Source organism: Perissodus microlepis, chromosome 15, assembly GCF_051167445.1.
Source record: "Perissodus microlepis isolate ML-2025 ecotype Zambia chromosome 15, ASM5116744v1, whole genome shotgun sequence".
In the NCBI taxonomy this organism is placed as follows: Eukaryota; Metazoa; Chordata; class Actinopteri; order Cichliformes; family Cichlidae; genus Perissodus; species Perissodus microlepis.
The window spans coordinates 2,628,936-2,653,301 of record NC_140475.1 but is presented as its reverse complement, the minus strand read 5'-3'; the positions used below and the strand labels follow the sequence as shown (position 1 = coordinate 2,653,301).

At 43.1% G+C, this 24,366-nt stretch overlaps 1 protein-coding gene across 11 annotated transcripts in view; it reads left to right on the top strand.

The window, feature by feature from the left end:
* The window catches only part of nrxn3b (neurexin 3b), a 329,334-nt gene that overhangs the window by 140,421 nt on the left and 164,547 nt on the right, over positions 1–24,366 (top strand). For 9 of the 11 annotated variants that reach the window (XM_084953179.1, XM_084953178.1, XM_084953184.1 and 6 more), the window contains 7 exons: positions 82–201; positions 581–693; positions 2,238–2,506; positions 2,887–3,077; positions 3,518–3,691; positions 4,477–4,503; positions 6,593–6,712. In XM_084953179.1, coding sequence (XP_084809305.1) covers positions 82–201; positions 581–693; positions 2,238–2,506; positions 2,887–3,077; positions 3,518–3,691; positions 4,477–4,503; positions 6,593–6,712 — 1,014 coding nt within the window. The remainder of the gene's footprint in view (positions 1–81; positions 202–580; positions 694–2,237; positions 2,507–2,886; positions 3,078–3,517; positions 3,692–4,476; positions 4,504–6,592; positions 6,713–24,366) is intronic. The other 2 variants (XM_084953181.1, XM_084953187.1) reach the window with 1 other exon arrangement.

The window sequence follows — 24,366 nt, the reverse complement described above, 5'->3', positions numbered from 1 at the left end:
TACTTTATTTATGAAAACAAAGATTTGGTTTATGCTTGTGCCATCCCCGCTGTCCCTTCACTAACTAACCCTCATCTTCAGGCAAGGGCCCTGAGGTTCTTTATGCTGGACAAAAGCTCAACGACAATGAGTGGCACTCAGTGCGAGTGGTCCGCCGCGGTAAAAACTTCAAACTCACTGTGGATGAGGACATGGCTGAAGGTAACGCTCTTGTAACGCATTTCTTTATTGTTTTGCTGAGATATACCAAACGTACATGATCTCGCATCTCTTTTTTCTTTGTTTCCTGGGCTGAATAATGTGCTTTTATTTCTACTGCTGATTTCATTTCATGAACAGTTTACATAGTGTGAAGAATTATGCCTTCCTTCACTGGAAAAGGCATGCCTGTGGCATTTATTCCTAGTATTACTCATCCAAAACATTGTAAATTATGAATATCCTGGAAATAAGTTGTGCTGGGTATGAGAGTTTTTTTCATTTTGTTCCACTGGCATTCATTATCCACACAACCAGGGCGTCTCGCTTCCTGCTGCTGGGTCATTCCCTTTGCCTCTTTTTCCTTTCTCTTCTCTCCCAGGTCAGATGGCGGGTGATCACACTCGTCTCGAGTTCAACAACGTGGAGACGGGGATCTTGACTGAGAGACGCTTTGTTTCATCTGCTCCTTCACCATTTATTGGTCATCTGCAGGTATTAAGAGCTTAACAGAAGCTCATGTCCTGTATTATTCATTATATAATTCAAAGTCAGCAGCGGCATGTATCTGTGAGAGGAAATCAAGCATAGCTTGCAGGCTGATAGCAGATGATTTAGCTGACACAATAGTAGGGCTGCACGATTAATCGTTAGAAAATCGCGATCTCAATTCATACTTATGTGCGATCTCATTTCCAAATGACAACGATTAAAAAAATAAAAAAAAAAAGACGACAACGATTGTACCGCATTTTGATCCGGGACGTAATCTGCATGAAAACAAGCGCTCACTCTTCCTGCTCAACAAATGACAAGGGCGGAGCCTTATACCACGTGATACAGAAGCTGGCTGCTAAAATTGGCAGGGAAAAAACAACGGAGAGCACGTCAGGGATGACGAGAAAGTGACAGGAGAAAATCCGTCCCGGTCAACCACCCAAACATCAATAACGGGAACCTTATACAGCGCTTCCCTATACACGTCGAACTCCCGCAGGCACAAAGACATTACGGAGGCTATCACTTATCACCTGACCAAAGATATGGCTCCCATCAACACTGTGCAAAACGAGGGATTTAGGAAAATGATCAACACCCTAGACAAACGCTACACAGCGCCGTCCCGCAACTATTTTTCTAGTACAACATTTTGCGGCAACGACAAAATGTGAGACATTTGTTGTTTTTATGTTTATTTATTGTTTTTATGTTAAGTCTCAACTGTTACGAAGTTGATGTGCAGTTAATAAGCACAATAAATATTTATACTGGAAAAGAAAATCGTGAGAGAATCGTGATCTCAATTCTAAGCAAAGAAATCGTGATTCTCCTTTTATGCAAAATCGTGCAGCCCTACACAATAGGTGGCTGCAAGCCGCTTTGCAACCCACATCCACCAAGCTCCTCCTCAACAACACATGACATATTACATTATTCTGTCATAATTTATTTACCAAATAAATTTTATTTTATTACTCTGAACTTGGAACTCTGAACATATTAACTGAGGCTGCTGGGTTTTTTGTAGTTGCTCTGAGGATGGGAAGGTCAGACTTTGGGGCAAACTTTGGTCAAAATGCTAAAATCTTTGCTTTTATAGAAATGATCTGTCTGTCTGTCTAATGTTATGAGTCGCTGTTATGGGTCAAGTTCATTCCAATGGAAGCAGCAAGTAGCAGTGAGGGTGTACGTGTATTTCGATTTGTTTTTTCAATTTAGTAGATTTTATTTACCTAATTTTAAGACCTGCTAATGACATTTTTTAATATGTTCTAATATGTAAAACTTTAGAACTTAAAGAGGGTGTACTTTTCTTCACACTATAATTAATGTAAGGTCTGCTGTCAGTGCTGTGTGAGAACCACCAAACATTAATCACTGCAGATGGAAATGAGTCATACTTTTATTCCTTGTGTATGTTTTTCGGGTTTATTAACTTGCTATGATTCCTCCAGTCTTAGGTTGAGGTCTCTTGGCAGTTTTGCTCACTACACAGTCGTGCTTCACAGGTAGTAATAACAGCACCATCTCTCCCCCAGAGCCTAAAGTTCAACGGTATGCAGTACATTGATATGTGCAAGAATGGCGACATCGACTTCTGCGAACTCAACGCTCGCTTCGGCATGCGTTTCATCATCGCCGACCCCGTGACTTTCAAGACTAAGGGCAGCTACCTGGGCTTGGCCACTCTTCAGGCTTATACCACAATGCACCTCTTCTTTCAGTTCAAAACCACCTCACCTGACGGTTTCATCATCTTCAACAGCGGAGATGGGAACGACTTTATTGCCGTGGAGCTGGTTAAAGGGTGAGTGGGACGAGGCGTGTTCATGTTTTATTCAGCAGTTGGAGTCCAGATATGGATTATACATTTTAAATAGCAGGGCTGATGTGGGTACAGTTGGTACCTTAAGGCTTTATGAATTTAACAGAGAAGCCCAAACAAATTGATCCCAAATCTCCTTTTGCACATAAACACGATTGTGTTGGGAAGAAGATTGTTTTCTCTGTCAGTTTAACTCCGATTAGTGTCAGAGCAACGTGAGGTGATTGTGAGAGTTTTTCCATTAAAATTTAATCCCTATTGCAAGATAAAAAGAGACCTACTGCACCCACACATGCACACACAAAATACCCCCCCTCCCCAAATACTGATGTGTTCATCTGCTTCTTCTTCTTCTCTGCCAGATTTATTCACTATGTCTTCGACCTGGGAAATGGGCCCAGTCTGCTGAAAGGAAACAGTGACAACCCACTGAATGATAACCAGTGGCACAATGTGGTCATTACCCGGGACGCTTCCAACACACACACGCTCAAGGTGGACGCAAAGTCAGTCACCCAGAATGTCAACGGAGCCAAGAATCTGGACCTCAAAGGTACCTGATCTCACCTTTTCATCAGCTTTTTCACCTGAAATAACATTATGTCTTCATCTAAGGTAAATAGCAAGTAAATAAAAGCACAAATGAACAGTTTACTGACATAAGTATATACACTATACTATGAGTCAGGGGTTACCTGAACCTAGAGTTACTTTTAACCCAAAAAAGATTTGTAAATGAATTGTATCAAAACAGTTCAATATCAGATTATTCTTTTAACCTGCACCAGTAACTTCCTGGAATATCTTGTGGATATGCTATAAAAATTATGTTTTTCAAGTATTTTAAGTGTATTTCATTACATTAAGACAAAGTCAGCCCACAATTGCTGGCTGGAGCTAAATAGTGACACTATATGACAAATCGTACCACTCTTCCTCTCGGCAAGAAAGTAAACAACAGTGATGCAATCGCGTGTTTTCCTCAATTTTCAGGCGACCTGTTTATTGGAGGTTTGGGACCTAACATGTATCAGAATCTCCCCAAGCTGGTGGTTTCTCGGGAGGGCTTCCAGGGCTGCCTGGCCTCGGTTGACCTCAACGGCCGTCTGCCAGACCTCATCAGCGACGCCCTTTTCCGCAGCGGGCAGATCGAGCGCGGCTGTGAAGGTACAGATGGCCTACAGCATAGGAGATTCCTGACCTGCTGCGTGAGATTTATTAGACTAATTAGAGAGCTTTTCTGTAGCCCCCCCCTAAAGCCATTTGCTGGCACCGTTAATCCTCATTCTGCTTTCCTTTGCCAGGTATTTGTCACATTTTAGGATAATACTTGGAGTAGAATTTGTCAGTCTGTTTATCTAATAGCAGCTTTCTGAGCTTTTGTGTTGCATTCGTATATTTAATGATAACAATATGTTGTAACCTCAGGAACAATTCTAGATTCTTTTACATTGTAACTCATTTAAACTGAGCACTTTTCCTCCTAAAATTCACATCCTAAGGCTAAACGAACGCATTGCTGTTACAAAATATAAACGAGCTGCTGCCAAGGTTGTATTTTTTACAGTAAAACAACCCATAACTCTTTTGACCTATATCTATAAATTGAGTGCTTAATAAATACATTTTCCTATGCTAATGCTTTAACTGTATTGAAATGGAATTGATTATTCATGCATATGGAAAAGGTTACAACACATTTCCTCTAGAGGGCAGCAGAAGATTAAGATAACAAACACTGCCATTATGGTGAACTCGTATAATTTAACACCTTTATTTTTAAGCAGCTCAGCCCTCACTAAAAAAACCAGTCAGCGCCCCTCGCCTGCTGCCACATTAACAAACTTGTACAAGTTTTAAGAACACTAACGATGCTGCTCCCCACTAACCTCTACTCTTGTTTTCCGCTCTGCTCTGTTCTGTTTGTTATTTTTCTTTCTGCGCTAACAAAGTTGGTTTCACCAAAGCCGACCTGCAAGGTAGAGGGTTAAACTCCGCCTCACGGAGGCCTGCTCGCCTGAAAGTCTGCTGTGTGCAATGCATCGTGGGTGTCACCATGGCAATAAGGACCCCTTTGTGTGCTGCAGAGGTGGCTTGCTCTCTGAAAAAAAATAGACAGAGAATGCTGGCAGGGCAAAAATGAGTAATCAAGCAACCGGAAAGTGTTAAATTATTACTTTTTAAATTATTTGTACTTTTTTATACCACAGCGCGGCAGCAGTGTGATTGTAACCACATCTGGTCAGATATGTGGCAGAAACTGGCAAACTCGGCTTCCTTCAGGAACACATCTGATAAAGTTGCGCAGGGACTTGGAGCGCACGTGTAATTAAAGGGAGTAAACAGATCGGGTCAGATAAGTGATGGACTCGTGCCGACGGTCCAAAAGTCTGGTTAAAAGCAGAGGCAGACAGTTTGTGGGAGTGCTGTGTTCTTGAATAAAAATGCCAGTTGTGACACATTGCAGGCTGGCGCAGACAGCAGAAAGAGGCTGTCGCAGCAGATCTAAACAGTGTCAGTGTGCCGCTGATGGATCAGACCTCTCTTTCTGTCTCCATTTTTTTTTTTTAAATAAAAAATCCATCACATCTGCTGCTTTACCCAGATGAGTGTTGCTATTATTTTTTTCCAGAGAGGAAGCAGCCTGCTGCCACAACACTGGAGTTCAGCAAAATCCTCCGTCTCTAACAAAACAAGCACCAATGTGTTTGATTCGCGCTGATGAGCCGCTCGTGCCCGTGCGGTCTCTGGGTTGCCTGGTTGACCACCGTTACTGTCCATTACACAGTAAATGCACTTTCAGCTGGCAAACTTGCTCTGTTTATTCCACCTCAGATGTCTTCTTCTCCTTCTTTTCACATTGTCTTGCACAAGACAACTGCTCTTAAACAGTGTTTACTTGCATTTGTCTGCCATGTATTTGGACTGTTTATTTAATTTTTGCTTTATTTAATTTTGTTTGTTTCCTCTACGGTTATCAGAAGGGTTACTGTCAAGTTTTTTTCCCCCCCCTTTTGTCTGTCTAGACTCTCACGGGGGGGGTGGGGGGGTTGTTTATCTCGTTATCTATGCTGTGCGCTTGTCCTTATCTGCATTCCCTCTCAGTAAAAGTATTCAAAAGTAAGAGCTATGTGTGGCGTGTAGAGGAATAGCAAACACACATCCAGTTTGACTTTGAATACCCTCCTCAACTGCTGTCTGACTGAAGTGCATACACGAGGATATGCACTGCGTGTTCTCGAGTACTCTTTCCGTTTTCTCTTCGTGAATTCCGTCTGTCCAGTGTATCCAGTGTTCGCCGTGTATTCTCTCGCAAGTATTTGTCAAGGAAATGACCGGGCTCGCTTTTTTAATGCCATTTTTTTTGTCTGTTTGTTTTTTAAATGTGGGTATTGTTAAATGCAGTTTTGAATCCATGAGCCGTCTGCTAGGAGGTTTATGTCTTGTCTTGCCTGTTTTATAGAGGGAATGCAGCGAGTTTTACTCTGATAAAACTATTTGGAAACATGTTGGAATGAAATGAAGTGCATGCGCGTCCACCCGCACACACTACCAAAAAGAAGGAAACGTAACAGTGTCATCACATTAGCCCAGACGGGGGTCCAAGTCATTTGCAGCAACGTGTCTTAAGTGCCGATCGGAGTGCATCGCACACGCTGCAAGCGGCGTCTTCTACAGCACTTTTTGCAGTAATTAACTGAGAGTATATGCTGATGTTCCCCCCAACCCTGCTCAAAGAGTGTGCAGTCGACGCTGCGAAAACCTGGCGCCTGTGCGTCGCCTTCCCAGTGCTTACAGCAGCTTTACCCAGCATGAAGCAGGATTCATCAGGCAGTATTTTTTAAACTGCATTCGCACTGCAGGTCAGGCCTCGTGTGATGACACTGTTTGCTCCTTGTTTTTTTTTCTTCGAGGCCCACATGGTGTAGACCTGTCTTTCTAGAGTGCATTCCTTCTGCATGGGTCCTGCATTGTTTAGCCTCAGCGGTCAATCTTATCGTTGCTTGACTGTGCACCTGTGGTATCTCTCTCTCTCTATGTTTCTTCTCCCCTTTCACCCTTTTTCAGGGCCCAGCACCACCTGCCAGGAGGATTCATGCGCCAACATGGGCGTGTGCATCCAGCATTGGGAGAACTTCACCTGTGACTGCTCGTTGACGTCCTACTCGGGGACCTACTGCAACGACCGTGAGTGCTGCTGGCTTTAAGATTTTTCTGCATTTGCCTTACTTGTGCATTAAAGGGGGACTCCAGAGAGAAGTAGAAAGCCTTTAAAGGACAATGCCTCATGGGCTTTGAAGGACAGTTGATTGAGGAAAATTAAAATATGGAAGGCTCAAAGCCAGCTCATCTCCACAACAGTGTTATCATGTGGAGGTGCAGCACAAAGTTGATGGAATCCTCCTTTAACACATGATGCACGAGGTGCACAGAACAGCACAAAACTGCACAATACTGCAAGGTTACAGTTCATAAGTCGTACCATTATACATTCTTATGCACATGCACATTATTATATTTCACACTCTCCATGCTAAAAACTGGCTCGACCCATGAACGCACGCCGTCCTGTGTGCAGCACTGAGAGCCGCATCCTTGACTCAAGGACTCGTTGGTTCAGGCCTGTTAAATCAAAGCTTTGTTAAAAATGCTGCATGAATTCGGAGCTGAGAGTGTGTTGTGATCTTTAAATGAAGCACCTGAGAGATGCCGGCAGTTGTTAAGGGCATCTATTTTTTTGCTTTGTTGCAGGTGCTTTCACGTAACAGGTTTGCTTGATGTCCTGAGCTTTCGCGATTCGGGCTCGGAAGTTAGCCCGACCGCAACTGATGATGTGTAAAATATCCACTTCTGACTCAATCGCTTTTTCATAAGCGTCCTTCAAATAGCTTTCGCTAAAGACGAATTGCGAGTTTGTGTGCGTGTGTCTGAAAGTGAGGGAGAAAAGGGATCTCTTATCCCCATGACGACAAGGGACTTCCCCTCAGTAATCACGGTTGGCGGTCTTTCATTTAGCGTTTAATAGTGGGGGCACAGCACTGCTGGGCCGGACTAATGAGGTGGTGGAAGCTGTTAGGAGAGCTGCTATCTGTGAGTGCTGGCATCCCCTAATCATCCAGACCTTTCTGATGTCAGGCCCGGCTGCTGTGTATGACTTTATATCTCTCGATTCCACATTTCTTTCTCTCGCTTTTTTTTCTTCTCTCCTTCTCACTTCCCTCTCTTTCACGATCCTCTGACGCAGTGTTTTCCACACGGGGGCCAAACAGCCGACCTCAGCTCTCACTCGGTGATGGGAACTGAGTGTTTATGTGTTAATTAGTGATGAGAAGCCCTCATTAATTCCCCCCCGGCGCTGCCTGGGATGACATAGAGGGAGGTCTCATTGATTTCATATCAACAAAGATGTAATTCTTCTTGAGACACAGGCGCTTTTGACGGTGACATATTTTACATCTTTGTGACTCTGCAGGTTTAGGTTCGCCTGCTTCTTTTGGAAATAGATGTGCACTAATATTGACTAGGCTGTCCAAGCGTGTAATAGTATTTTTAGCCGTGCGGTATTAGTCGTAATGAGAATTTCGTGGCTGATTTTCTCTCTTTGCGTAACTCTTTCGAGCAGTTTCTCTTTACTTGTTTATGGCAGAAAGGAGATGAAGAGAGGTGAAAGCCAGGCAAACAGGCACGCTGCTGCGGGAATACTCCAGTGCATTGGAGTTGTGCTCGTATTGCACAAGTGTGCATGACTCCGTCTGCCTGAGACAAAGGGTCTCGTTTACTTTTCTCGGATTGAGCCAATCTTCCGACGTCCACTCTGATGACTGCCTTTGTTTCCTGTGAGGTTTCTGGAGCCCCTACAGAGTAGTCACGCACCACCAGGTGGCAGTAAATCCACAAGCTGGACCGCACACCGTCTCCCCGTGCTGGGAGAAAATGAGATGCAATCCCCCGAGCATGAAATCAGTTTTCCTGTTATTTTCCTCCGCTGCTTTGCCTCTTGTCGTTCTCTCTTTCTCTATACATCCCACTGTACCAACCCACAGCCCTCTCGCTGGCTGTAGTTATTGATCACTGAATGAATAATATCTTTCGGACATTGCAAGAATCCAGTTTATTACATGTACAATTTGTGATTACAATACAGGCATGTTGCCAACAATTTTCTTAAGTCCTTGCCTTTGTGCGTGCATGTGTGTTCCAGGCATCTTTTATTCAGTAAGCGCAGCGCAGCGCGAGAGAGGGAGAAAGATCTTCTAATTAACAATGTGGAAGTGGAGCTTCTCCCTCGGTCTCTCTGCCTCTCCATCTCTCTTTCTCCAACAGATAGCTGCTAGCAAATATCATTAATTGTCTGTTTCTGTGGCTTCATCTCTACCCATTGTCCAAATGAAGAAACTTGAATAAAGTAAAGTGAACACTTCTGCCAATAAAGCCACTATTTGCGATTTTTAGCACTGAGCCTCTGTGCCCTCTTCTCCATCATAGCTAACAGGTCGCTAGGTGGTGGAAAAGATGAAAAAAATAAAGGGGAAAAAAGCGCCTCAGCAGGCGAGAGCTATCCACACTACGTCCATTTATTCCTGTGTACCCTTGCAGCCTGCACATTGTGACTGCACACCTTCACTTATGGGAACGTGACTGTGGAAATTCAGAGGGCTCTTTGCACCTCGCAGGCTGTTTTCAAAGCCTCTCGGACAATCTGTAGGTACATGTTGTGCCCAGCACTGCTTTAAAAAATGGTTGGGGGGTTGGAGGGGGTTTATCCTGCTGGGTTCTGGCTCACTGCTTTTGTCGTGCTCATTTCCATCTCCTTGTCGTCTCACATCCTTTCCCCTTCTTCTGCTCCGCTCTGCTCTCCTCTCTCCTCTGCTTTCGGAGCGGACCCTCTCCACGTCTGGCTCCGTGAATGCCGCAGAGTTTCATTTAAATCCAAGGACATGAGAGCTTTGGGCCAAGCAAGAGGAGCAATCGGACACTCCTCTTCCACATCCAGAGCAATTACTCAACTTACGTAATAGAATTATCTCTGCAAAGGTCGCTGCATTGTTCTACTGTCAGGGGCATGGTAAACAAACAGAAAGGAGAAGTGGAAGAGGGAGCAGGAGGCGGAAGACAGGGAGCAGAGCACTGTTCGCCAGTTTGACGCTCACATCAGTAATTGCACAGATAGATTTAGTGATGAATTTCACTGTCAGTGCAGTGATTCCTTCAGAATCCCTCTGCTCCAGCTTTTAGCCAGTGTCCTTAATTTATTTTTCCAAGGCGTGCACAGAGGGTTGCGACCATATCTGCCTAACAGCTTACACAATTGACAACAAAGCAGCTTTATTACTTCGTTCACTATTTATAAGAAAATAATCATGGCGCTTGCCACGTATTCATTTCTCCTCCGCTTGCTTAGCAGAGGAACAAAAGAGGTCGGGGCACAGTGTGTTTGCCTGCGTTCACAATGTTCTAGTGAGTGGAGAATACACAATAACGACGGCATTTTCCCACTATTTACTGATGTATCTGCTCAACAGTATTAAATCCAGAGGGGTAGGGGGGAAACAGGGGCGGCCACACAATGCAGCCTTTCACTTTGATATGACGTCGATGATGAAGTGATGAAGGGTTTTTAGAATGAAAAAGCAGGTGAACGTGCAACACACACCCACGTGCGCACATGGAAATACCATCTGTAGATATGTGAGAGCGTCGTGTGAATATTGAAAGGATTTTCATCGGAGCATTTAATATTTTATCGTGCTGTCTCTGTAAATAGGATTGAGTAGCTCGAGCTGGCCGGGGCCGGCCAACAGGTGTGGAGCAGGGTTTGTTATGCAGCGCCCTCCGACAGCCGTTGGAGCTTGGCTTGGTTTCAGCTGGGCACAGATGTAGCACCTTTACATCATAATGCATGGACAGCGATTTCAGCCAGCAAATGCATTCGATTTGAAGATGAATCGGAAAGGTGGAAACGAGCACGCCTTCTTTCATCTTCATCTCACAGAAGCCCGTGTTTTCATGCAGAGTTTGACAGCACCTTTCTGGTAAAAAAAAGGGCTTATAAGTGGAGCATAGCGATACGAGAACATTTGCCTATAAATACCACAGGTGGATCAAAAATGGGCCAAAAAGAGCTCTACGGAGAATGATTTGTCCTCAGGGCACAACCTATCCTAAAAGCACACTTTGGAAAAAAACTGTCGTAGTATTTGAGGCAATCGTTTTAGCTACAAATGCTCACATGATTCAGCAGCCATGTAATCAGGTGGCTTAAAGACTGCCTGCAGTATCATCGAGGTTTGGGAGGGGGGTTTAGATGCCGCTTTGAAGGAAGTTGTTGTTGTGTAGCTGTGGCTCAAGGAAAAGTAATTGCCCGACATCAGCCCAGTGGAATTGCCTGAAACACAAAAATACAGAAGAGTGCACAAACATAAAGTTGCTCCTTCAAGGTTTATAATCTCCTTTCCGCTCTCCATCACTTTGTCACTCGGCTTCTTTGTCCTATAATATCTGTATTAGAACCAGAACTGCATGTCCAGCCCCGGAGGAGGTCTAACGAGCTGCCCCGCTATTGGCTGATCAGGCTAATGGTGCTTGCTCCAGCACTGCATCGTGTCACTGTGATAAGACTGGATGTCACTCGTGTCAATCGATGTGTCACCGTCGTGCTCAGAGCCGTGGTATAATTGGATATATGCAACGCCGTGGAGCCTAAACGCCCCGGGGGCAGAAGAAAGAGAATGGATAAAAAGATGGAGGAGAACAGTGGGAGATGTTCATCCTCATGAGTGTCAGTAAATGGATGTGTTGAAGAAATATGCACTTTTCCATATTCATACATTTACAAAGTATTGCTGTGGTTCTGAACCATTACTTGTTTTGTTTTTTGTTTGCAGAATTATCATAAAGAGCTTCCAAATGTCAAGTGACGCTTGTGATGACAAGCCTACAAAGTTTCACCTGATTGTGCACTTTCCCTTAGCTCAGCTGTGCCATTTAGCTGCTTCAGCTCGTTGTTCGGCTGGCTACATAACTTGGGTCTCATTAAAGGTGCCCTGTGGAAGTTAGTTGGGGACTTGGCATCTTTTTTTTTTTTTTTTAACTTTTTACATTGTTTATACTGCTAGAAGTCAATGTCACTTTTTTTGCCACATCAGCAAAGTATGAAACCAACCAAGCGTCTGTATGTCTATCACACACTATATCCCACCCAGACTGCAGCAAAACTGTGATTTACATCTGCTTTTATTCCACAAACACATCATCTTTTTAATTGGCATTCCAGCCACTTCCATATGATCTCAGAAATCCAATACAGCTATGCTACTGTGTAACGCGAGCTCGGTCTCAACATTCAAGTCAGAATGTGACTTTTCCGTCACTTCCTCTCTTCTTGAGAGAATCTTGCGGAGTGGCAACGGCAGATGTAGTTAAAAGTAGCCCCCGACGTTCTGGAATAAATGTAATTAATTCATTAAATTAATGAATAATAGTTTAATTCACACTACAGTGCTGCCACTTGTAGCTTCGTAGCTTCCACTTATATATCCCTCTATACAGAAGAAAGCTTTGAAAATGCTGAGAAAAATACTCCTGTCGTTTGCTTCTCCTGCATGGCAGCTTATTATTGATAAAAATCAGATCTGAGCAAAAAAAATCTGAATTTAAAAATGAGTCTTGTATCAAAAAAAGCAAAAAGCAGCCTTTATGTGCTTCAAAATTAATTACTAGCTAGTAAAGAGATGGCTCACTGGTGCTGTGGATGGAACGTTGATGCCAGCCCTGGCCAAGAACTAGAAAATGCTTAACTAGCCATATATATGAGAGTATGTCAGTGTTGTGTGACTGAGGTTTGGGGTGAGGTGGAGTTGTTTTCGCCGGCTTTCATGCTTTTTCTAAACTACATAATGCACAGAATTGTAGTCCGAAAGAAGAGTAAGCTAGTACACGCTAAAAAGGCCAAGCATATAGCGTGGTAACGTTACATCTCGGTTACTGCACCCAGGATAAGATGTTGAATTTCTCCCAGCATGGCAAATAAAATTACGATTTCGACTGCTGGCTGTGGATGCACAGTGCAGCTCGGGCTTTCTGCGAGCTGCTTCCATGAGTGAATGAGGGAGATGTTGCATGGGACGGGAGAGGGAGGGAATGATTGAGTTGAGCACATTAGAGACAGTTACGATGAGGGGCATCCATCTGTTTTGGTGCACGGCGGGTAACCTTGAGGCTGTCAGAGCGTTCCCAGCATCCACCCTGTAGCCCTCACAGGCTGAGCCCAGCCACAGACACATCCATCAACACATGTTCTTAGACACATTTCAGCTGCACCAGCAACACATACAAATCACCCAATCAATACCTTGAACACATAACCTGAACTGAAGGGTTTCGATCGGGAAGATTTCTTCTTTTGCAGGTGTGTAAGGTGCATGTTTGCTTTGTTGTAGTTTGAGTATTAATTTTAGATTTGCATCACATTGTCACATGCACACATACACAAACACACACATATAAAATATATAAACAAAATATACAACACTAAGATAAATGTGGATGTTTCGCTGCTGTTCACCAAGCAGCAAAACAGCAGTAAAGAGCTTCAGTTAAACGAGTGCGTATAAACGGCCAACTAGCTTAATGCACAGGACTGCACTCTGCCATCTTGCTTGTAGTCACAGGAATGGATTTATGCACACTAATACAGACTGCTCAAACCTTCGACTAAAGCATGGAGCAAACACACACGAAGCGAGGTTGGCTTTAAAATTTATTCAAGTTTTGCATAATTTTAATGGGGTCTTATCACACATATACAAATAGACATGTATGCTGCTGCTGTTTTGCTGCTCTCCTCTGCTCGCTGTTTCACCAAGTATCAAAACAGCAATATAGCACTTCAGTGAAATTAGTGCATAAAAAGGTCATCAAAGAATTGGATTCACGTGCACTAATATGCATGAGTGCCTTGACTTGCTGCTACAACATGGAGCAAACACACACATGGAGAGGCTGTCTTAATTCTCTGCTAAAGATGTTGTTACTGCACTCTAATTTTGCATAGCAAATATTTCTTAGCTGCTATAATAATGCTTAAAATTTCACTTAATGAACTCCTAATGAATACTAATCATTCAGATTGTTACTTTACCAAAATTTTACAGCCTCTATTCACTGCTTTTGCAGCTGTTATGGCTATTAAGGCATTAATTTGACTCCCATGATTATTTAAGCTCTTAAGTGTGTTTGGCTGGACTGCAGATGGTAGCGTGATTGCATTTTCTCTCATTGCTGCATTTGTCTGTTTTTGGGCAGGCTTCCTAAATTTTCTTTTTCCATGTGTCCTGTTTTTGTACAAATACCTAGTGAGCTATAGTTTACGTATGTGGTCACAGGGGTTGCGGATGAAGTTGTTTGTTTACCTAACAGTGGGGAGGATCAATAGGAAGCTTCTCATCACTTTCTTTCCTCGCTACACTCAACAAATGCTTGTGCAGTGTGGCGGATGGTTTGGAAAGGCCACACAAATTCAAGTTATTTGTCACTGGCCGACAGCATCCCCACTCTGTACTCAATTGCAGCAGCGAGTGTCTGCAATAACCCTCTTTCCTCCCTGCTACTGAGGTTTCACAACACCAGTTTAGCAGATTGTGGATCAACAAGTAAGGTGAATTAGTCTGATTCTGTTCTATCACTCTGTTGTTCTCGTTCTCTCCCCTTTTCTCAGCAGTGTCATCACAGTGTCACAGTCTCTCCACTCCAAGCACTTCATGGACTTTACTTAATCAGAAACCAGGAGAACTGGACATATGTTTTAATTTGTGTTCTTCTCAAATCAGAGTCAATCTGTATGTCACACTGGATTTAAACCAGGCTTGGATAGACTTGAAAATAAGTCGTACTGTATGGAATTCGTCACTCAGACCTTTGGGCCATTAATTTTTCTGTCTCCTTCAATCACAAAGAGGCTGCTAGGTCCTATTTTCACTAGTGTGACTGAGACATAATTTTTGGTCATGAGGTCTCATCATATTGCCTTGAAATTGCACATTAAAGATCCTTCATTTCTCAGCTGGCCTACCTCGAAATAGAGCAAGTTAGCCATCTTATCTTATCTTGGTATTAAAATCAGGGTTTTGCAGCATACAAATGTCACTTTCTTGGTTTCCCTTTGCTTTTACTATTTTTGTAAACATACATAATGTAGTGGGCTTATACATAGGAAGCAATAGAAGGCTAAAGGATCTCAGGCTGACATCCTATGTTGTCCTCACCCACACGAACAGCATCAGCATCTGTTAGTTTTGCTTTGAGTGTAACTTTTCAAATTTGATGTGACCCTGGGGCTGCAGTGTGATGACTTCTACTCAGATCTATTTATTGTTTTGCAGCCAATCCTTAAAAGACCCAGGTTTGTTGTCGAACACCCACGCAATTCTCTTTTATTATTAATAAAGAGGATACGGGATTACTGTACTGTAGTGATTCATATTTCAGCATGCTTTCTCTTTGCCCTTTCCAAAAATAAGATCAAGCAGATTGAGATGGTTCATTCACCTGTTGGATGCTATGTTGTGTTCATCATATGGATTTCTAGCACTCCTTTCTGGTACTCAGTTTATTGAGGATATTCCTTCTTGGTATCTGAATCTCTCTCTCACACACACACACACACACAGGGGATGACTCATATTCTATAACCGACATCTGACCAAACACTGCTTTAGTAGTTTAAAGTTGAGAAATACCACATGCTTAGTGCTTCATGTTCACCACCTCATAATTATCAAGCTCTCTGCTCAAGTTCTCGTCCTGTCTTTGCCTATGCTGCCGCTTACTACCACTTTACTTCACACCTCTTTTTTTTAAATTCCTCTTTTCCTCAGCCTCATTGCTAGATGTCAGCAATTACTGTGTCAGCAGCTTCCCAGTTCCTCACTTAGACCCTTAAAAATGGCACTCACAGACTTTTCACTGTAGATTTTACACTGAGGTGCCACAATATTAAACTATGTAGGTTCCCTTTCTGCCAGCAGCACACGGACTAAATACACACAGGAGGATAATGAGGGAAGTGGGAACACATGGAGAAACAGCTGACACATGAACATAACGACGTCACAGTGGAAGAGTAAAACTAAACACGATGAACACAGGAACACCAGACCTCTTCAAAATAAAACAGGAAACATACTGACTGAACTCTAGACATGTAAACTTAACAGCAACTGGGGAGACGGAACATAGGAACCTGAAACATGGATACAAAAACGTCACAGCAGACACAACATGGAACACAGGGAAGCCATATTACAAAGCCAAAGAACTAAACCTATGATAACCATAACTGAGACCTAGGGAAACAAGAAACAGTACAACAAAGGACTCAAAACATAACCCATAATATAAAAACACGAGATCTCTTCAAAATAAAATAGGAAACATAATGAGACGCAGACATGACAACCAGAACTTGACAACGTAAGACACAGACATGAAACACATGAAGAGCAGGGGAGACTTAACATGGGTTGGAAACACAAGGGGGAACTAATAAGCAAATGAACATAGGAGACCTAATGAGCTTAAACATACTATAAACATCAAAATGAACTAAAACTCAAAACACTGGGTCATAAGACCCAGGATCGTGACAGTCTAGGTGTGTGAAACCCCGTCATCCCCGTCTTCTGTTATCTTTCCTGTAATGAAACATTACCTTTTTATATTTTCATATATTTCCACTAAAGTGGCTCATCTTCAGCCTGCTTTAGGAATCATGACATGAAAAAAGCTTCCTCTCTAAAGGTCATCATTTATATTCATTATACAATGGCCTGGATGAATAAGTAATCCTGATTTGCTCAAGGGTTGTTGATTAATTTCACATAACAGCACTCTTACATACTATACTAAGTCCTTGTCCTTTTATTCTTTATTATCTAAATTCATGTACCTTGTTCAGGTATGGCTGCTGCTCTAGAGCAAAGGAAATGTGGATTCACATGAATGTCGGCGGTTGCAAACATGCATATGACCACATTCAGACTTGAGTTTTGTCTTTGGACTGGAAATACATTGAATATGAGTTACTAGAATTCACTGACAACAGTTTGCAGACAACAAAAATAAGCTAGTTAAAAAATTAGCACTCATATATGTTTAGACTTTAGTTGAAAATGACTTTTAATTTTTATCTGATTATGTCTAACTCTTGTAATGTCGCCCAGTTTCTGTTCTGGCTGTGTATTCTAAATCACACAATAAATGATTGAGTTGAAATTTTTAGAGAGAAGATGAACAAAATAAGTAGCAGTAAAATGATCAGCCATAGCTTTGCCCGTACTTTACCTTCTCTGTATTTATGTTTTAGGGACTAATGGAAAATAAGTAAACCACATTGTGTGTGCAGTTGTCATATTCATAGCAGGGCCCTGCTACAGTACAGCCCAGTGACAACCCTGCACATAATATGAAAGCACCCTCTCTCTCTGCTCTTCAAAGTTACTGCACCTTTCTTGCTTTCCATGGGTCTTCTTCTCTCACACACACACACACACACACACACACACACACACACACACACACACACACACACACACACACACACACACACACACACAAATAGGACACTGATGCCATTTAGATTAGTATCCCATGTGACCAATGCTGACATGAATTTGCTGGGTGACAAGGGACCCAATTACAGCAGAGAGCTGATCGTCCACGGACCAACCGTTTCAAATTGTCTCCCAGGCGTCAAGCAGAGGGAACAGGAAAATGTGTATTATTGAATGTGTGTGTGTGTGTACTGCATTTGTCTGTAACTGTGTCACTCTGGTTTCACATCTTTGAGAGAGAGGCTAGGATAAACACCAGGGTCAAATACATCACTGTGGCTAAGAGTAACCCAGAGTGACTGCTGTCAGTCTTGAGATGACAAATACAAGTTATGAGCTGAGACACACACAGACACACACATGTGCACACACACACCTTGCATTCTATGTAGGCTTACTCATTGACATTATGCATTACTTGAGCCCTTTCCTTACGTTAACCATAATAACTCAACACCTAACCCTAAAGCTCAACCCTAAACCAATCTCTAATCTCACCTTGAAACCAAGCCACCTTGAAAAAGCAGTCCAGGTCCCCACTGTGACACAAGTCGCCATGAGTTAGTGTGCAAGCAGGTTAAAGTCCCTGCAATACACACACACACACACAAATGTACCCACTTTAGGTGGTAGTGCGGTGCCAGTGTGCTCTTTCAGCCATGATTAGTGTCTTGGTAACTTTTTAAGAAGTAAGAAAAAAAAGGGGGGCTGGAGGGAGGGAGGGGGGGGGGGTCATCATAAGTTTATCGCTGTTTTTACAAAGCAAAACGAGGCACACTGCTCTGTTAGTTGGCATGTTTATACCAGCTGGACCTCGCAGACGAAAAACGTACTCTCTCGGTTCAAATTTGAAATGTTAATCTTTTCTGCTAAAAAGCACTGCTTCAATATAACGAGCAATTTCCAAAGGTCACGACGATGCAGTGCAGAGTAATCATCGCGTCAGACGCAGCATTACACTGCTGAGGTCCTTTGTATATATCATTTTGTTTAACCGCTCTCTCGCTTTTCTCTGCTTGACAGCTATCTTAACCAAATCTAGCTCGGCGCATTGATCAGTTGGCCTTTAACGGCCAAACAAATACTTCCTGTGGTGACATAATTGATTGTAATCAATCTTTCTCGGCTGCAGCTGTCCGGCGTGCTGCTGGCTCGGACTCGAGGGTTGCATTGCGACGGTTAAGCCGAGCGTGTGTAGTCGCGGCGCTGGCACGCGCGTCTTCGGGTTTAGGTGTTTCGCATTTACATGCTCTGTGCACGCTCACTTTAGCAGCTGTGCCGTCTTTGTTCTGTCTCGGGCTATTTTCAAACCTCGTTCACTTCAACACGCAGCCTTCTCCTCTGCCCCACTTCTTGAAATGTCTCTGCGGCAACGTGAACCCCGCGCTCTGCAAGTACCGTTTGTTTTCCCTCCTCTCCGCCTTTGCTTCGGTGAATCGAACCTCCTTCTCACTGAAACGTCTGCCAGGATAAAAGTGTCTCCCATCGCCCAGGTAATGCTTTTGAAAGGCCTTGCGTGCATATTAGAGGCAGGCTCGGGGAGCACACTGGGATGTCATATGTGCCGTCCTGGCATGAGACAGAACGGCTGAGGGAGCCAGAAAGTCCTCCCTCCTCCCCTCTCTTCCGTTTACTGTTGCTCCACACTGAGCTGACTCACCCCAGCCGGGCCGAGGTGTTTGTTTGTTCTAAATAATTATTTTACAAAAATGGTGCAGGTAATACACTTTCGGCTGGTTTTATTCTGCTCAGCGAGCGGCTGACAGTGATGGTGGTGGTTTCCCTCTTTATTATTCACCATGTAGTGTGTGGTGAATGCGTATGTGTCAGTGAGACTGGCCCCAGGCTTTTGCCAGCCCATTACTCCCTCGCTGTTCTACATGTGTGTGTGCGCGAGTGGGCTGTGTACACGGCCCTTACTGATTGTCTGCCCGTCGTAGGGACCCTCATTACCGCCCCCACACTGTCACAAGCATCTGCTACCCTCCCTCTTTCTTTTTCTCCGCCTGCCATGCACTGCAGTGGGCTCCTAGCATCCGCTGCTCTGTTCTGACACCCAGTGAAAAGAGATTGGAAAACACATAAAGAGTCTATATCAAACAAAGAGGGAGAACTCACATGGGGGAACATGGAAAGTAGGAACATATGAGTGTGTCCAAGCTGAAAGTGTCAGCAGGTTCTTGGCAGGGAAACAGACCTCTTATCAGACTCTGAGTGCTAGTCCCTAGACGGAGATCGGTCTGTGGCCCTGGTTCGACCCTTGCCAAGCAGGTCCTTCACCACAGGCGACCCCTCAGAGATAGGCGGCTTTTACAGTGATCTATCTCACAGCCTGGCGTGGAGGAAGGTCAGGGCCTGAAGAGGAAGAAGGTCTGTGTGAGGCAGAAGAAAGGCAGTCAGAGAGAGAAGGTATAATGAGTGTTTCAGAATTAGCCTGGCTCACACAGAGAAAAACAGCAGTATGTGTTACTAATGATTTGTTCGAGTAAAGCCCAGCGAGAGGGGAAAAACCCCCGGAAAGGGCACAGGAGACGGAAAATGAAGAAGAGGATGTAAGGGAAGATTTTTCTCAGAGCACAAATTGGAAACATGGCTCTTTCTTTTGGTCTCTGTTATTAGGGATTACAGTGACAGGCAGACACTTGGAAGGCTCAGTTTTGTCAGCGCTCAAAGTCTTGACAGCTTACGGATTTGCAGACGAATACGAGTAATATCCCTTTTAGATGAAATATTGATTTAGACATTTTGAAAGTGATCAGCTGCATATTGTCCTAATGACGCATCAAGTAGCATCCTTCTAATCCCTTACAGAGAAGCATGCTTACGCCACTTTCAAACTTGTTGACGCGCCTGTGAATAATAAATGTAGCATGTAGCATGTTCATTCACACGTTCTGTCTCACAATGTACATATTTAAAAAGAACGATACACACGTACTCGTTTCGTTTTTAACTGCTTAAGACCGGAGTGATGGAACGTCCTACTTTAAACATGTGCTCTTAAACCTACGACAAGATAATTATTTAACAACCTCAAGGGGAAAGACATCCATTATCATATCTGCAGCTAGCATTGCTTTCTGCTGCCTCCGTGGTGGTGTGGGTCTGTTTAACTTGGGCTAATTCTTCAGAGATGCAAAATGAAAGTGATTAGTCTTCCCCGGAGACTTTGTTTTTTGTTTTTTTTTGCATTTGCAGAGATGTAAACCCTCTAGCTTTTCTGCTTGCTTTTTGCCACTTCTATCTGTATCCTCTTGCACACTCTAAATCTGTGAAGGAATAATTGATGGGGAGATGATATTGCTTTTTCCCAGCTGTCGAATCACAGTTTATTATAGCGCTCACTATACAGTAGCCAATTACCACATGGCACAGTTTCACACCTGTTTAAGTCATACACCTGTTTTTTTTATCCTGACCGCGTCTAAACGTCTCAGCTTCATGAACAAACTGATGTTACTGGGTCTGATCCAGCAACATTTACATATCACTTTCACCACAGCTCTAGTCTGAATGCATTCAGTCACATTAATGGATAGGCTCGTATAAAATACGGGTGCACTTGTCTGCAGTGCATCTTTGTGAGCTGCACATCACTGTTTTGACCCTGATGCTCTATAACACAGCGCTCCTTTATTTAAAGAAAGCAGTCACATGTAATAAACATGCTTTATTCTCTACATGCAGCATCAAGAATTTGCACATTTGCAAACTGTTCGACATGCATGTGCAAAACACACACTGGGTGACGTTACATGAAGGAGAAGCACAAAGAGCTCGACTGCCATATTTCATCTATGTAGTTTTCTGTCTTTGTCTTACAGATTTAAATCCTTCTAAAGTACAGGGTGGGCCATTTATATGGATACACCGTGATATTAAAGTCCTGTTTGTGGCACATTAGTATACGTGAGGGGGCAAACTCCTCAAGATGGGTGGTGACCATGGTGGCCATTTAGAAGTCGGCCATCTTGGATACAACTTTTGTTTTTTCAATAGGAAGAGGGCCATGTGACACATCAAACTTATTGGTAATGTCACAAGAAAAACAATGGTGTGCTTGGTTTCAACGTAACTTGATTCTTTCATGAGTTATTTACAAGTTTCTCTTTGTTCACAGCCATTGACATGTCGAAGAGGTTAACACGTGAGGAGCGGATTGAAATTGTGTTGATATCTGGTGAACGCAGTAACCGGGTCATTGCAGCAGATTTCAATGCAAGACCCCCTACGAGACCACCCATCTCCCATGCTACAGTCAGCAAACTGCTTGCTAAGTTTCGTGAAGCCAACCATTCCCATTATATTACGGTGTATCCATATAAATGGCCCACCCTGTACAACTTTCAAAATATATTGTGTTGTTTGATGTTTTCTCACATTTTTTGCACAGAGCACATGAAACTTACTGCATCGTGACCCACAGGTTTACATTCTGCTTATGGATGCCGTGCTAGAGGTCCATATTCTTATATGTGCACAGCTGGATGTATGCGTGTGATTAAAGAATATTATATATTCATTTCCCCCTCTATAATTATTTTTAGATTACAAACGCATCCATCCATCATTTCCTCCCGCTTATCAAATTTAGGGTCATGGTTGGGCTTGAGCCTATCCCAGCCCCGGACAGGTCGCCAATCTGCAGCAATTCAATTCAATTCAATTCAATTTTATTTATATAGCGCCAAATCACAACAAAAGTCGCCTCAAGGCGCTTCATAGATACAGAGAAAAACCCAACAATCATATGACCCCCTATGAGCAAGCACTTTGGCGACAGTGGGAAGGAAAAACTCCCTTTTAACAGGAAGAAACCTCCGGCAGAACCAGGCTCAGGGAGGGGCGGCCATCTGCTGCGACCGGTTGGGGTGAGAGAAGGAAGACAGGATAAAAGACATGCTGTGGAAGAGAGACAGAGGTTAATAACAGATATGATTCAATGCAGAGAGGTCTATTAATACATAGTGAGTGAGAAAGGTGACTGGAAAGGGGAAAAACTCAATGCATCATGGGAATCCCCCGGCAGCCTACGTCTATTGCAGCATAACTAAGGGAGGATTCAGGGTCACCTGGTCCAGCCCTAACTATATGCTTTAGCAAAAAGGAAAGTTTTAAGCCTAATCTTAAAAGTAGAGATAGTTTCTGTCTCCTGAATCCAAACTGGAAGCTGGCTCCACAGAAGAGGGGCCTGAAAACTGAAGGCTCTGCCTCCCATTCTACTTTTAAATACTCTAGGAACAACAAGTAGGCCTGCAGAGCGAGAGCGAAGTGCTCTAATAGGGTGATATGGTACTACAAGGTCATTAAGATAAGATGGGGCCTGATTATTTAAGACCTTGTATGTGAGGAGCAGGATTTTGAATTCAATTCTGGACTTAACAGGAAGCCAATGAAGGGAAGCCAAAACAGGAGAAATATGCTCTCTCCTTCTAGTCCCTGTCAGTACTCTTGCTGCAGCATTTTGGATTAGCTGAAGGCTTTTCAGTGAGTTTTTTGGACATCCTGATAATAATGAATTACAGTAGTCCAGCCTGGAAGTAATAAATGCATGAACTAGTTTTTCAGCGTCACTCTGAGACAGGATATTTCTAATTTTAGAGATGTTGCGCAAATGGAAGAAAGCAGTCTTACATATTTGTTTAATATGTGCGTTGAAGGACATGTCCTGGTCAAAAATGACTCCAAGGTTCCTCACAGCGTTACTGGAGGCCAAGGTAATGCCATCCAGAGTATGAATCTGGTTAGATACCATATTTCTAAGATTTTCAGGGCCGAGTACAATAACCTCAGTTTTATCTGAATTAAGAAGCAGAAAGTTAGCGGCCATCCAGGTCTTTATGTCTTTAAGACATTCCTGCAGTTTAACTAATTGGTGTGTGTTATCTGGCTTCATGGACAGATAGAGCTGGGTGTCATCTGCATAGCAGTGAAAATGTATGCTATGTCTTCTAATGATGCTGCCTAAGGGAAGCATGTATAATGTAAACAGAATTGGTCCTAGCACTGAACCCTGTGGAACTCCATAATTAACCTCAGTGGGTGAAGAGGACTCTCCATTTACATGCACAAATTGGAGTCTATTAGATAGATATGATACAAACCACTGCAGCACAGTACCTGTAATACCTACAGCATGTTCTAATCGCTCTAATAGGATATTATGGTCGACAGTATCGAACGCTGCACTGAGGTCTAGCAGGACAAGCACAGAGATGAGTCCACTGTCAGAGGCCATAAGAAGATCATTTGTAACCTTCACTAAAGCTGTTTCTGTGCTGTGATGAGCTCTGAAACCTGACTGAAACTCTTCAAATAAACCATTCCTCTGCAGATGATCTGTTAGCTGTTTGACAACTACTCTTTCAAGGATTTTTGATATGAAAGGAAGGTTGGAGATTGGCCTATAATTAGCTAAGACTGCTGGGTCTAGAGATGGCTTTTTGAGTAAAGGTTTAACCACAGCCAGCTTGAAGGCCTGTGGTACATAGCCGATTATTAGAGACAGGTTGATCATATTTAAGATCGAAGAATTAATCAATGGCAGGACTTCTTTGAGCAGTTTTGTAGGAATGGGGTCTAAAAGACACGTTGATGGTTTGGAGGAAGTAATTATTGAAGTTAACTCAGAAAGATCAATTGGAGAAAAAGAGTCTAACTTAACATCAATGGTACTAAGAGTAGCTGTAGATAATATTACATCTGTGGGATGATTACTGGTAATTTTTTCTCTAATGATAAAAATTTTATTTGTGAAGAAGTTCATGAAGTCATTACTAGTTAACGTTAAAGGGATGGTTGGCTCAACAGAGCTCTGACTCTTTGTCAGCCTGGCTACAGTGCTGAAGAGAAACCTGGGGTTGTTCTTATTTTCTTCAATCAGTGATGAATAGTAAGATGTTCTGGCTTTGCGGAGGGCTTTCTTATAAAGCAGCAAACTATTTCTCCAGACTAAATGATGATCCTCTAAATTTGTGACACGCCATTTCCTCTCCAGATTACGAGTCATCTGCTTTAGGGTACGTGTTTGAGAATTATACCACGGAGTCAGGTACTTCTGATTAGAGACCTTAGTTTTCACAGGAGCTACAGTATCCAGAGTCGTACGTAGTGAGGAGGTGAAATTATTAACAAGATAATCGACCTCTGTTGGGGTAGCGTTCAGATAGCTGCTCTGCTCTGTGTTGGTACAGGGCATTGAAGATGATAACAGTGGGTGGATTATATTCTTAA